Below are 15724 nucleotides of genomic sequence, written 5' to 3' on the forward strand. Positions count from 1 at the left end.
CAGGGGAGGCTTTGCCCTGGAGGAGGTGGGAATGGGGGGTGGGCTGGTGGGAAGGTGAGGGGGACGGGAGGGGGGAGAACAAGGGAATCCGTGGCTGATATATAGAACTGAACTGTATTGCAAAATAAAAAAAAAAGTCTCCCAACCAGAAAAGCCCAAGCCCAGATGGATTTAGCACAGAATTCTACCATTCAAAAAAGAGTTAATGCCAATACTCCACAAATTATTCCATAAAATAGAAAGAGAAGGAACATTGCCCAATTCATTTACAAACAACAGTTAACCCTGATACCTAAATCACTCAAATGAATTTTTTTTCTGTACAAAAGCATTTTAGTTTTGTAAGACCTCATTTGTTGATTGCTATTCTTAATGCTTACACTACAAGGCATTATTATTGTTCTAGTCCCTATATTGAAGTACTTCCTCATCCATCAGATCCAGGTTATCAGGTCTTAAGTTGAGGTCTTTTGTCCACTTGGAATTGACTTTTTTGCAGCATGAGAAATGAGAAACAGATTCAGTTTTCTCTATGTATTAATTCAGTTTCACTAGCATCATTTGCTAAAGATGCTCTTTTCTCCGATATATATTTTAGATTTCTTTGTCAAAAATTGAGTGGATGCAGGAAAGCTGCGTGGTGGATTTAGCCTTTGTTAGTACAGACAAAAAAAAGTTTCTGGGCTACATGCTGTTTTGATAGAAGCATAAACCCACTGCATCCCAGAGTCAGCAGACAACATGGTTCCCAGAGCTGGCAGTGAATTATCTCCACCATGTTGAAAAGCTGAGGTGGGAGAAGTCAGTAGCCAAGGCTGCTGCTTCAGTACTAACCACTGCAGTTTAAAACAATAGATTCACAATAAGGCAGATTCAGATGAAATAAGACTTTAAATGGTTTACAGTATGTGTAAAAATGTATGTAGGCTTGGAAGAGAGAAAAAAAATAAATATAGACAGTTATAGTCTTTAAAGAGACAGTAAAAGTAATATAAAAAATAAGCCACATAAAGATGAAAATCACACAGAGAATCTGGATTATATTGTCTTTGGGATTTTTAACTGCACAAAGACATTTGATTGTAAAAGCTGTTGAGTTAAGGTATCTGGACTTCAAAGTTTATGTATAAGGATATGCTGCTTTGGAAAAGAGGTTCTGCTTTTGTTTCCACAGAAGATGAGAACCTGTGGATTACTTCCAGGCTAATATGGTTAGTCCAAAGAAGACCCCCTGAGAGGCTCAGATGATCCAGCATCCAAAAATAGCTTCAAGGCAACTGGCTCAGAGAATATGGCATTACAGACTACTCCAGTCAGGACTTGACCATAATTCTTCACAGACCTAGAAAAAAACATACTCAACTTCATATGGAAAAACAAAAAACCCAGGACAGCTAAAACACTTTTGTAAAATAGAGCAACTTCTGGAGGCATCACCATTACTGACCTCAACCTCTACCATAAAGCTATAGTAATAAAAACAGCTTGGTATTGGCATAAAAACCAACATGTGGATCAATGGAATTGAATTGAAGACACTGACATTAATCCACACACCTATGAACAACTGATTTTTGACAAAGAAGCCAAAAATGTACAATGGAAAAAAGAAAGCATCTTCAACAAATGGGGCTGGCATAACTGGATGTCAACATGAAGTAGACTGTAAATGGATCCATATCTGTGAGGATTGTTTCAACTATGATGCACACCAAAACCTGTGAACACGTCTCCCAACATTAAGATTAAAAAATTAAAACTGGGCAGTGGTGGCATCTGCCTTTAAGCCCAGCACTCAGGAGGCAGAGCCAGATCTCTATGAGTTTGAGACCAGCTTGATCTTGATCTTACAGAACAAGATCCAGGACAGGCACCAAAACTACACAGAGAAACTCTGTCTCGAAAAAAAAAATTTAAAATAGCTCGTCTATTGAGAATCAGTTGTATTTCTTTTTTTTGTTTGTTTGTTTCTTTTTTTAAATTTTTTTTTAATTTTTATTTTGCAATACAATTCAGTTCTACATATCAGCCACAGATTCCCTTGTTCTCCCCCCTCCCGCCCCCCTCACCTTCCCCCCAGCCCACCCCCCCATTACCATCTCCTCCAGGGCAAAGCCTTCCCCACAGACTGAGATCAACCTGGTAGACTCAGTCCAGGTAGGTCCAGTCCCCTCCTCCCAGGCCGAGCCAAGTGATCCTGCATAGGCCCCAGGTTTCAAACAGCCAACTCATGCAATGAGCACAGGACCCGGTCCCTCTTACTGGATGCCTCCCAAACAGATCAGGCCAATCAACTGTCTCACCCATTCAGAGGGCCTGATCCAGTGGGGACCCCTCAGCCATTGGTTCATAGTTCATGTGTTTCCATTCGTTTGGCTATTTGTCCCTGTGCTTTATCCAACCTTGGTCTCAACAATTCTCACTCATATAAACCCTCCTCATTCTCGCTAATTGGACTCCCAGAGATCCATCCAGGGCCTAGCCATGGATCTCTGCATCCAGATCCCTCAGTAGTTGGATGAGGTTTCTAGCACGACAATTAGAGTGTTTGGCCATCCCATCACCAGAGTAGGTCAGTTCGAGCTGTCTCTCGACCATTGCCAGCAGTCTGTTGTATGGGTATCTTTGTGGATTTCTGTGGGCCTCTCTAGCACTTTGCTTCTTCCTATTCTCATGTGGTCCTCATTTACCATGGTCTCCTATTCCTTGTTCTCCCTCTCTGTTGTTGATCCAGCTGGGATCTCCTGCTCCCCCAAGCTCTCTTTCCCTCGACCCTCGCCTTTCACTACCCCCACTCATGTCCAGGCTGTTCATGTAGATCTCATTCCATTTCTCTGTCATTGGGCGATCCCCGTGTCTTTCTTGGGGTCCTGTTTTCCAGGTAGCCTCCCTGGTGATGTGAGTAGCAGACAAGTCATCCTTGTTCCACATCTAGTATCCTGCTATGAGTGAGTACATACCATGTTTGTCTTTCTGAGTCTGGGTTACCTAAATAGAACACCAGTAGCAGAGACACTGAGAGAAACAATCAATCAATGGAACCTCTTGAAACTGAGAAGCTTTTGTAGAGCAAAGGATATGGTCAACAAGGCAAAGCGACAGCCTACAGAATGGGAAAAGATCTTCACCAACCCCATATCTGACAGAGAATTGATATCCAGAATATATAAGGAACTCAAGAAATTAGACATCAAAATGCCCAACAGTCCAATTAAGAAATGGGCTATAGAACTAGACAGAGAATTCTCAACAGAGGAAACTCAAATGGCCGAAAGACATTTAAGGAATTGCTCAACATCCCTAGTCATCAGGGAAATGCAAATCAAAACAACTCTCAGATACCACCTTACGCCTGTCAGAATGGCTAAGATCAAAAACACTGAAGACACTTTATGCTGGAGAGGATGTGGAGCTAGGGGAACTCTCCTCCATTGCTGGTGGGAATGCAAGCTTGTACAACCACTTTGGAAATCAATATGGCGCTTTCTTAGAAAATTGGGAATCCTGCCGGGCGGTGGTGGCGCACGCCTTTAATCCCAGCACTCGGGAGGCAGAGCCAGGCGGATCTCTGTGAGTTCGAGGCCAGCCTGGGCTACCAAGTGAGTTCCAGGAAAGGCACAAAGCTACACAGAGAAACCCTGTCTCGAAAAACCAAAAAAAAAAAAAAAAAAGAAAATTGGGAATCCATCTCCCCCAAGATCCAGCTATACCACTCTTGGGCATATACCCAAGGAATGCTCAACCACACCATAAGAGCACTTGTTCAGCTATGTTCATATCAGCATTGTTTGTAATAGCCAGAACATGGAAACAACCTAGATGCCCTTCAACTGAAGAATGGATAAACAAAATGTGGTACATATACACAATGGAATACTACTCAGCAGAGAAAAACAATGACATCATGAGGTTTGTAGACAAGTGGATGGATCTAGAAAAAATCATCCTGAGAATCAGTTGTATTTCTTAATCATTAAGCTAAGCCACAGTCTACATGGCTCCTCAATACTAGAATACTCATGTATTCTAGCTGTGTGACACTTCTTTTTTTATTTTTAATCATCAAAACTCTATTTAAACTATCATTATTATTATCAATACAGCTTAGGAAGAAATAATCTTCATAATAATCCACAGGTAAAAATGTCCAGTAGAGCAGGATGTATCCATGAGATACACACACTACATTACAGGCAGTGGGGATCTCCCCACACTCATTCACATCATGCCAGATACCTGAGAAAGATAGCAACAGCAAACATGTAAAGGCACAGCAGAAGCAAAGACATTCTGGAGTCTGTGGTCTCAGGGCCTTGCCTATCCAAGACTCACCCACCAGGGACTCACCTCCTGGTGGGCTGACACCTTGAACTTCAATTGCCACCTGTTGCTTCTCTGACATGGCCGCCTGCACTCAGCCACAGTACATATCTTTAATTCAAGAGATTTCTGTTTATTGCAAACAGGATTAAATAAAGTCAACCATAGGTCAAGAGGCAGAGCTGTCAGTTGACAAGAAGTGGACAAGCAAAAACATTGAGAGTAAGAGGGAATTAGGGAGATGAATAGAGAAATGCACAAGAAGAAGGGAGGACATTTAGTTTGAGGTTTAAACAAACGTTTGTTTGCTTGTTTGTTTGTTTGTTTGTTTGTTTGTGATGGCATATGAAAAATGGCCTTTCTGTAATAGCGGACAGGGAAGAAGGTAATATGGGAGCTTTCTCTGCCTCTCTGAGCCTCCAGGCTTTCACCCCAGCATCTGGCTCCCAAGTCTTTACTGATAAAATCAAACAATTGAAATTTTGATTAAAAACAAGTGTTCCTTCTAAACTAGATACAACTCTCAAAGATTTAAGGACTACACATTTTCAGAATGTTCCCTAAGTTTCTCTGTTTTTCAATAGTGTGCATTGTAATTTATTCTATGAATAATGCAGCAATCAATATAAGACTGCAAACATCTTACTGAGATGCTAATATTTTTTCTGGAGGAATCTCCATATATTCACTTGACATCTAAACTAATCTTCATTCATCAACACTCATCAATGTATGAGTTTCCTTTGCTCCACATTCACAAGAATTTGTCATCTTTTGTCTTTGTGATGATAGCCACTGTATTTGATGCAAATATACTAGTAGAAAGAAAATATTTATTAAGCATTGGCTATAGATTCAACATTGGATGCCACTGCTTCCTTTTCTTCATACATTGAGTTGTAGGAGAACATGGCAGTGATCTTTGAGTTTGCCAACTGTACTTTTTCATAGAAATTATCTTGAGGCATTAAAATCTGAAGAATGATGGCAATTGTAGGAACAGAGAAAACACTGTGAAGGAAAATTATAAAATGTTAAGAAAATTTTGTTAAATATATTCACAGATAGTTGTTTGAAAATTCTGTGACACAGCATTGCCTCTTCTACTTAGGAATCAGCACCAATTATTTGACTGTATTTCTGATGGAAAATCTCTACAGTCTAAGGCCTGAGGCTTGGGACTTTATGGAATTGGAAGACACAAATTGCCAAAGTGAGTGATAGCTTAGTGTGTGCTGGTTTATATCACTGGCTGAATCTTCATTGCTAATTCTAGAATAAGTAGTTAACTCTTTTGTCTAGCATCTTTGCTTCTTAGATTTCTGAGGTTCTGACTTTCTCATCAGTTACTTTTATCACTCATTCTGAGGCAAAAAATATTTCTGAACATCTGTGTGAAATGCCTTTGTTCTTCATTCCTTTTGTCCTTTTTATTCCCTGGGTGACAATATAGACTCAGTGGACCACACTAATTAGAAGTCTTTTTACTGGGGAAAAATAACATAAGGCTCTTTTGTTTGTTAAAAGGTGCAGCTCTCAGTCTGAATGTGAAGTTATTCTCCTCTCAACCAGGAGAAATTCTCCCACTTCGAGAATTACCATGTAAGTAAAACACATTGTGAACAGATGATTTGCAGTAGAGAAATATCACTCCAACCTAACTATGGACAGACAATCTGCCTACAACAATTGGTCATAAATTATTTGCCCTCAATTTAAGCTACAATTTAGTTCTTCACGTATTTTCTTTGTGTGTTCTAGAAGAGGCAGAGAAGAGGATCAAATAAGTATGTGTAACTTTTGCTCATGCTTTTGGAGAAGAAGTTTAAAAAAGACTCCAAGATAAAATAAAAGTAGAATGCTAATCACAAAATAGCCTTACAAATGAACAGTGCATAATATGTTCCTATTTTCTATTCTATATTACTTGCTTATTTTTCTTATCCTTTTAGTTTTTCATAGCAATAAATTTCTAATATACTTTTAGTTTCTGTGTTCTATATAGTCTTGATTTCTGTCACTTACTCCTAAGCTTCTTTCAAAGAAATTTCTGTTTTTCTCATTGGGAATTGCAGCTCTCATATGATTGAAGCTTCTCGTTATCTCTTAGTTCTTTAAAAGTGTGATTCCCATCTGAAGACAGATTCTGTTGACTAATTCAGGTAAGAGCTTCATTACCTTTCTTTCCAAACAAGACCGACATTTCCATTCTTCAGTATCAGTCATGGCTAGGGCTGGAAGTAGAGTCATCCATTGTTCTTCATATATATTGATAACCAATTACCTGCAGTGGGCCTCAGACTGATCCTGCATACAATTTTCATGAAAGAATAAGAGGCTCATGGGGCACTACACTTCACTAGCTATTGATAGATTCTAGGAAAGGAACAATCATTGTCTCCTGTTGTGTACCCACTACTGAGCCCACCAGCCTCCAACAGAGACCTCCAGACTCATGCTTACACAGATGGACCTGATTAGACTAACTGGTCACAAAACAAAACGAATAGATAGAACATGAAAGAGGATTTGCCACGGGGTGTGGATAAGGTGGTAAGAAGATAGAAGATGGTGAGGGATGGGGATGAGAGTGGTCAGTTTACATTGTGTACATGTATTAAATTATTTGAGAACAAATTTATTGCATGAAAAAGCACTATTTGGGGCAAGCAAAGATTTAATATTTTTAAAAAGTAACTTTTTCATTGATGACACTAATGCAAACCTAGGAAACCAAGATGTGTCAGTAATTTAAACACACAAAATTCCAGAACAAAGTAAGGAATCAATTCACAAAGGCAAAAAGCACAAATTTCTTTTAGCATGCCTAGATTCCGTGGCACTAATTTCCTGTATGGAAGCTAGTGAGCACAAGTGTCTGCAGAGCTTGTTTGACTCTCCTCAGATTCTCAAGTACCTTTGCCTCTAGTTTTCCTTCCTTGGCTATACACTTCCAAACAAACTTAGGATTAAATAATGAAGTGACCCTAAATATGCAAGCATAGGAAAAGTCCTGTACCTGGTCTCTATGAAAGCTCTGTAAAATCTTCCTGTAAAACAACAGGATGTCTCTAGTGTTCTGTATTTGAGTCATTGCTTTACAACCAGGACGCCCCTTTGCTTAATAATAATATTTTCTCCCTCTTGTGCCCTCCAGGGAATAGTCACCTTATGGTCAGACTTGCACAAGTTGATGGATGGAAGAAATCACTCCGTAGTATCAGAATTTTTGTTGCTGGGCCTCACCAATTCATGGAGAATTCAGATTCTCCTTTTTCTATTCTTCACAGTATTTTATGTAGCAAGCATGCTGGGAAATCTTCTCATTGTGCTCACAATCATCTCAGACCATCACCTGCACTCCCCCATGTACTTCCTGCTGGCAAACCTCTCCTTCTTAGACACAGGTGTGTCCAGCATTGCTACTCCAAAGATGATTTATGACCTCTTCAGGAAGCACAAAGTCATCTCCCTGAATGGGTGCATCACTCAGATGTTCTTCATTCACACTGTCGGAGGAACAGAGATGGTGCTGCTCATAGTCATGGCCTATGACCGGTACATTGCTATCTGTAAGCCCCTCCACTATCTCACCATCATGAGTCTAAGAATGTGCATTTTTCTTTTGGCTCTGGCTTGGATCATTGGCCTTATCCATTCTGTGGCCCAACTGGCTTTTGTTGTAAATTTACCCTTCTGTGGAGCTAATAAAATGGATAGCTTTTATTGTGATTTTCCTCGGTTCATCAAACTTGCATGTACAGACACGTACAGACTGGAGTTCCTGGTCACTGCCAACAGTGGTTTCATCTCCATGGCCACCTTCTTCATCCTGGTTGTGTCTTACATCTTCATCCTGGTCACGGTCCGGAAACACTCCTCAGGTGCTTCCTCCAAGGCCCTCTCCACTCTCTCAGCTCACATCACTGTGGTGGTTTTCTTCTTTGGTCCTTGCATTATTGTCTATGTGTGGCCTTTCCCTACGTTACCCATAGATAAATTTTTAGCAATTTTTGATGTCATCATCACTCCTTTTATGAATCCCGTCATCTATACACTTAGAAATAAGGAGATGAAGGTTGCAATGAGGAGACTCTTTATTAGGACTTTAAGTTTCAAAAAATTCTTTCATTTAGAGTTCAAGAGTTTCTGATTAAAATAGAGATTCTTGGAGATAAATCATTTTTATCCTGTACTAAGTGGTCTTCCCTAGAAACATATACATGCAAGCAATATTAAATGGACTCACCACGTTGTATTTACATGTTATATAGTATATAAAAATATATATGTGTATATAATTTTTATGTATATGTAACAGTGATAAAAGAAGATAAGGCCTTGAATTGGTAGGGACATGAGGGTAGTATGAGGGAGAAAAGGGAAGAGAAAAATTCTTTAATTGTATTTTAATTAAATACTTTTTAAATTTAGTTCTAAAAGATAATTTTAAAAGTCTCTTCAATTTAGTGTTTTAAATATCTACTGTGAAGTGCCTCCTCAAGTATTCTCTGCAGATCTAATCAGTTGAATTCTAAAAGTATTGAAAAGCAGTAATTCAACCTAAAATGTGGTTTCTATCAGATGCTGTGTCTCTTACGACAGCAAAGGCAACTGCTGGAACTTCACACACTCAACATACTTTGCTATATCAAATGTTGGAAACATTCTTTGACACTGGTTCTCAGAGACAGAACTCTTCCGATCTACCAGCTGCCCAGATTTACACCTTGTGGGTTGCTCAGTGTCTGTAAGGCAGCAGGAATGCACAAAATAAAGATCTTTAGCTAGAAACAGATTGGAACTAGAAAAATAACATTCTGAGCCAGGTAACCCAGACCCAGAAAGATAAACATCATGTGTACTCACTCCTAAGTGGATATTAGGTGTAAAGTAAAGGATAACCAGGTACAATCCACAGCCCCAGAGAAGCTAGGAAACAAGGAGGGTCCAAAGAGGGAAGCGAGGATTTCCCTGGGAAGGGGAAATAGAAGCGATATCCTGAGTAAACTGGGGGTTGGGGGGGCCTGGGTGGAGGGTGGGAAGAGGGGGCCGGCAGAGGAGATGGGAACATGAGGGATCGGGTTGGGTGGGTTGGGGATGGAACAGAGAGGGAGAGTAATGAAAAAGAGGTCGTGATAGCGGGAGCCATTTCGGGTTTAGGGAGAAACCGGATGCCAGGGAAACTTCCAAGAATCCACAAGAATGACCCCAGCTAAGACTCCTAGCAATAATGGAGAGGGTGCCTGAACTGGCCATCTACTGTAATCAGATTGGTGACTATTCTAATTGTCATCAGGGAGCCTTTATCCAGTAACTGATGACAGCAGATGCAGAGATCTACAGCCAAGAACTGGACTGAACTTTAGAAGTCTTGCTGAAGAAAGGAAGGAGCCACAGGGGTCTAGGTCACGACAGGGGAATGTCTATATAGAAAGCTAGTAGCTATAGCAAGAGCAAAATCTAAAGTAAAAGATTCTGAGGAAAAGCAAATTCATCAGTTATGATTCAGTAAACAATGTTGTTGACAGCTACATGAGTAAATGATAATAAAGTTCTGGCTTCTAGTAAATTTATGATATTTTATGTGATAAACAGTCAATATTGAATTATTTCAAATGCTTTTCAAAATACTTGGTCATACATGAGGGTTTATGCCTAGTCTTACTGTGTTTTTTTATGCTGTGTCAGTGGTTGTCTCTGGGAGATATATTGTGTCTTGTTATGCCATGTTCAGTGGATACCTCTGGGAAGTCAGTTCTTTTCTGAAGGGAACATACCTTTGTGAAACAGGGTATCCAGCTTGTTGGATATCAAGTTTAAATACAGAAGAAGGTTTGTGGAAGAAGATCTTCATTGTGCTAGTGCAAAGACTGACCAGAGAATTTCTGATCTGGTGAGAAAGGAGCAATCCCAACCTTAGTTCTGAAATCAACTTTTTACACATATTGTTGCGAAAGGTAGCAATGTCCTTGACTGTTGTTATATGGAAGACTTTTACTCATGCTATACCTTGCTTCAAGACAAACATTCATTTATTTATAATTAGAAATAAATATTTCACAATACATAATTACATACTGTTTTGTGATTAATCACTATGCTTTAACTTGTTCAATTTGTAACAATGAAAATACATCCTGCATATCAGATATTTACATTATAATTCATAACAATAGCAAAATTACAGTTATGAAGTAGCAATGAAAATAAATTTATGGCTTGGGGTCACCACAATATCAGGACCTGCATGACAGGGACACAGCCTTAAGAAGGTTGAGAACTACTGAGATACAGAGTAAGACTTTAACTCAAAGAAAATAAATTATCTTCCCTTTAATTAAATGACAGTTTAATCAGTTCTAGGCAAACTTGTTTCTTGTATATTATGTGAAAAGAAAGAGTAAAAGTATAAAATGAGAAGCTGTGACATTTGTTCTTGATATTGGGAGAGCTTTTTATAAAAGACACTGAGGTGGATGTTGAATGAGGGGTAGAATTTTGACCCCATGAAAATGTTACGAGGAGGAAACTGCACAATAGTCTCTTGTCGTCAATACCATATTCCTACCTACTTTCTTATTCTGTTTTCCTTTTTAGTTTCCTGTGGTTGATAAATTCTAATCTACTTGTAAATTTGTCATATTGTCTTCAGAATTGTTTAAGCTAATTCATATGTTTGGTCTCTGGAAACTACAGCTCTCACATAGTCGAACCTTCTTATTTTCTTGAAAAATGTTAAAGGCTTTTGACTATGTTTTTTGGAAGTGCCTCAGATAACTTGACACACTGGTGTGCTCAAGCGTACTACAGTCTGCGGTCTTTTTGACTTTTTGCATATACTTCTCCACCACACTAAACTAGTGACATTGAAACTCTGTTTCTCATTCTCTAGCTCTACAGAATAGAAACTCCTGCAGAGAAGGAGCATTGCCTCATAGAACTCTACATCCACAAGTTTCTGTTAAGATTTAAATAGTCAGTGAATACTTGTTTAACAAAATAAAGCTGTAGAACTGCAGAAAAATCAATCCTAAGCTAATGTATAAAGAAATGATTAAAATAGTTTAAACTAGGGATATAAAAATAAAACAAATCATGATACAATTGTCCAAACATATGAATTTTAGTTTCAAAAATAGCACAATAATTCATAACACTGCCTTTACGGTTGCAAATGCTTTACAAGAGATTGTGCACAGCAGGACAAAAACATCAGACTTCTTCCATAGGCTCCTCTAAAGCCATTGCTCTCTGTGTCCCAAAAACTTGCTTTCAAACACTTCTGCAAACCACTAGGATGTATCTAATATATTACAGTAAATAAATTTCTCATTTTAATACTGGCAGGTGATACTCTGAAAATTCATAATTCTCCATAAATTATCACAGCATGACTTGATAGCAACAATGACCATTCAGTAACATTTTAAGTTTTTAAAGTATGTTCTAAATATACAAAATGTATTATGGACCTATTCTCTTTTTATTTTTATGAAAATAGTTTTTTCATACAATATATTGAGATTACAATTTCCCCTCCCCCAACTACTCTCAGAACCCCCAACTTCCCCACCCATTCCAACACTATTTCCCTCCTTCATTAGAATACAGACAGGCATGTGATAATGATAATAATAATATAGTAGAAATAAGAAAAACAAAGAGGGCTGGAGAGATGGCTCAGAGGTTAAGAGCACTGACTGTTCTTCCAGAGGTCCTGAGTTCAATTCCCAGCACCCACATGGTGGCTCACAACCATCTGTAATGAGATCTGGCTCCCTCTTCTGTATATATAATAAATAAATAAATCTTTAAAAAAAAAGAAAAACAAAGAAATGAGCAGAAGAAAAAGAGCAAAAGAAAAAGCACAAGAAGTACCTATAGACACGGAGACACACACATTCACTCACACAGAAATCCCACAAAAAACACAAAAGCAGAAACCACACTATAGATGCAAAGGTCCTATAAGGTTTAAAAAAACAACAGGCAAACAAAAAAGCCCTGGCAAAGCATTATGAGACAAAGAACCTCCAAAAATGCCAAAGAATTCATTTTGTGTTGACCACCTACTGCTGGGCATAAGATCTTGCCTTAAGAGTGGTTTCTATATCCATTAAGACTACACCAGAGAGAATTAAATTTTCGTTTGTGAGTGGTTATCATTTGCAGATAGCTTCTGGGTTAGGAATGAGTGCCGTGTCCATTTCTCCTCTCAGCTCTGGGACCCCATTTTGCACAGACCTATGCAGGTCCTGTGCATGCTGCCACAGTCTCTGTGAGTTCACATGTGGGTCAGTACTGCTATATTTAGAAGGCCTTTTTTCCTTGGCATCCTATTCTCGCTTTAAAACTACTTCACAAATAAAGGCAAACACCTTTTTATGGTGGCCCTTAATTCAGGGCCTCTGCCTATATTTCTTCAGACAGTATCATGTAGAACGTACGCTTCTAGGTCTTTCTTGGGCTTTGCATTTATATTAATTTGTATTTGCCTTCATAAATGTGTATTGACTCATTTCTTTTCATAGTTTTAAGGTGTTATGAGAAACTACTCAAGGTCCAAACACACTGCTCTAATGAGTAAAACAAGACAATCAACTGAAAGAATTCTGCAATAGTTTGAGATTTATGCAAACATGAGAGGATTGTTAAAAAAAAAAAAAAAAAAAAAAAAAAAAAAAAAAAAAAAAAACCTCAGAAACAGCAAGAACACTCATCCTACTACAGAGCTTTAGGGGTTTCTAGGTTCATAAGTCAAATCTATATTTCCAGAACAGGGTGAGACAATAGAAGGTGTAAATAGGAGAGCACCACAGTTATTTCTGCAGTTTATCATGGGCTTTATACATGTTCTGTTGGAGAACACATCCTGGATGGTGGTGCTTCAATCACCCCATTGTGACTGCCCTACATCAAACCATGTCACTAAATCTGAAAACTCAGCTGCTTGTCATGTGGTGTATATGTAGACTAGTGAAGTTTGTGTTACGTTTAATTTGGCATAAAATATGTACCCTGGTAAAAACAATACCTTGTATAAGTACAAGGTGGATTGGATGAATCATTCTATGAGCCCACAAATAATTAAGTTAGCCAATATGTAGGGTTTATCTCACTCACAGTTTAAACAGTCAAGTAGAAATGGTATACAAATGGTACACAATAATGGATTACTTACAGGAACTAGATTTATCTAATGTTCAACCCACAAAGCTATCCAGAAAGGTTGTAACTTCAATATAGATGCAAAGTTAAAGGTGCTAGAATCCCACAAGAAAAATTTTTTTGCTGAACTCTAACTTAGATATACACTAAGTCAGAAAAAAGAATATGTGAACTAGAAAGGAAATAGGAAGGAAATGAGTAAATTTAAATATCATAATGTTAACTGGACAGTTTATATTCATGGCAATTGAGTGTGCATGCTTGCAGATTCTAAACTTTTTGAATAACACACGGACAATCTAAGGACTGGCTAGACTATATGTAAGGTACAGAAAATGAAAAAATTGACTCAGATCAATTTTTCAATTCTGCATGGAGTGCTGCCAGATAATCCTGCATGTGAGAAAATTTATGTTCAGAGAGAGAGGGAATGTTTTCATTTCCCTCATAAGCCGTAAAGTGCTCTTGTATCTTCTGTATAACTAAAAGTTTACTTCAAATAAAAATTCTTCTTTGGGAATTAAGCTCTCTATTTTTATAATCTTTGAATATATATATATATATGTATATATATATATATATATATATATATATATATAATTGCTTCTCTGTTGCTAGAACACATTGCAAAACTCTCCCCAGCAGAAGAGAAAAATCACCCAAATATCAGTGTAGGTAAGCAAATCTGATCCGGGAAAGTAATGTTTCACTGAATTTGGTCAACAACAAACTGTGTTCGATTACAAATGTTCACAGCGCAATCGTTTAGGAGATCTTCCCGTATTTCAGGAGCTGTCTGCATACTCTCTTCATTGCCGTCTTCATTTCTTGGTTCCTCAGTGTGTAGATCACAGGGTTCAGAAAAGGAGTGCCAACAGCATCAAATATGGCCAGATACTTATCCAGGTGTGTGGAGGGGGACGGCCACGTATAGACAAATATCAAAGGGCCAAAGAACAGGACCACAACAGAAATATGAGCAGAGAGTGTAGACAGGGCTTTGGAGGAACCACCTGAGGAATGTTTTTGAACAGTGACTATTATAACAATATAAGATATGGCCAGTATGAAGAAGGAGCCTACAGAAATGAATCCACTGTTGGCTGATACCATTAATTCTAACTGGTTGGTATCTATGCAGGCAAGTCTGATGAACCGAGGAAGGTCACAGTAAAAGCTGTCCAAAATATTTGGTCCACAGAAAGGTAAATTAACTATATAAACAAACTGAACCAGGGAATGCATAAGGCCAACCACCCACGCAGATACTAAGATGAAAATGCACATTTTGGCATTCATAATGGTCAAATAATGGAGAGGCTTACATATGGCTACATATCTGTCATAAGCCATGCCTATAAGCAGCACCACCTCCACACCACCGATGACATGGATGAAGAATATTTGAGTGATGCAACCTCTAAAGGAGATGACTTTGCGCTTTCTGAACAGGTCATAAATCATCTTGGGACAAGTGACACATGAAACACCTAAATCAATAAAGGAGAGATTGGCCAGCAGAAAGTACATTGGAGAGTGTAAGTGAGGGTCAGAAGCCACTGTCAAAATGATGAGGGAGTTTCCCATCATGCTTGCCATATAAAACACTGAAGCAAACACAAAGAGAAGTACTTGCATCTTCCAGGAGTTGGTGAGTCCCACAAACATGAATTCTGATACCACAGAGTGATTTGTTCCTTCCATTGATGATCTTTGCGGTGCTACCTGAAGGACAGCAGAAGAAGAAACTGAAAATTACGGCAATTATATTAATAGTCCCAAAGGTTAGAACTCAAGGCTATGAAAATCAATTTTTTATTTAGCATCTACAGTGGACAGATATATGAGCAAATACTTGCATAGCTATTTATCAGGGGATGGCAAATTAAAAACACTCTGATATACCATCTCTTACTTATTAAAAGAGCTTTTATCAAAGGTTCATAAGTAAGAAGTTTTGGTTAGATGTTAAAAAAGGAAACTTGTACAGAGTTATTAGGAACATAAATTAGTATATTCACTAGAGAAAGCATAGAGCCATTTCCATAATAATTTTAAAATAGGGGTATAGAGCACACCCCTTCCAGTATCTAGGGCCCTGGATTTCATCTCCATCAAAGAAAGACAGAGAAGAAAGAAGGGAGGGAGGGAAGGAGGGAGGGAGGGAGGGAGGGAGGGAGGGAGGGAGGGAGGGAGGAAGGAAGCAGGGAGAGAGGAAGGAGAAAGAGGAGAG

At 38.6% G+C, this 15724-nt stretch overlaps 2 protein-coding genes across 2 annotated transcripts; one reads left to right on the forward strand and one right to left on the reverse strand.

Annotated features, from left to right (window-relative positions):
* Window positions 1-7513: 7513 nt before the first annotated feature.
* On the forward strand, window positions 7514-8473 carry LOC128100965 (olfactory receptor 4F3/4F16/4F29-like). The gene has a single exon (XM_052723696.1). The coding sequence runs from the start codon at window positions 7514-7516 to the stop codon at window positions 8471-8473; it is 960 nt and encodes a 319-aa protein (XP_052579656.1).
* A 5783-nt stretch (window positions 8474-14256) lies between these two features.
* On the reverse strand, window positions 14257-15195 carry LOC128101234 (olfactory receptor 4F3/4F16/4F29-like). Its single transcript, XM_052724178.1, has one exon. It carries the CDS (start codon window positions 15193-15195, stop codon window positions 14257-14259), a length of 939 nt encoding a protein of 312 aa, XP_052580138.1.
* Between the last annotated feature and the right edge of the window lie 529 nt (window positions 15196-15724).

Source organism: Peromyscus californicus, unplaced genomic scaffold (assembly GCF_007827085.1).
Source record: "Peromyscus californicus insignis strain IS unplaced genomic scaffold, ASM782708v3 Scaffold_7__1_contigs__length_154581171, whole genome shotgun sequence".
Classification (NCBI taxonomy): domain Eukaryota; kingdom Metazoa; phylum Chordata; class Mammalia; order Rodentia; family Cricetidae; genus Peromyscus; species Peromyscus californicus.

Coding starts and splice junctions, on each gene's coding strand:
- LOC128100965 (XM_052723696.1), top strand. CDS start 7,514: ATGGATGGAAGAAATCACTCCGTAGTATCAGAATTTTTGTTGCTGGGC.
- LOC128101234 (XM_052724178.1), bottom strand. CDS start 15,195: ATGGAAGGAACAAATCACTCTGTGGTATCAGAATTCATGTTTGTGGGA.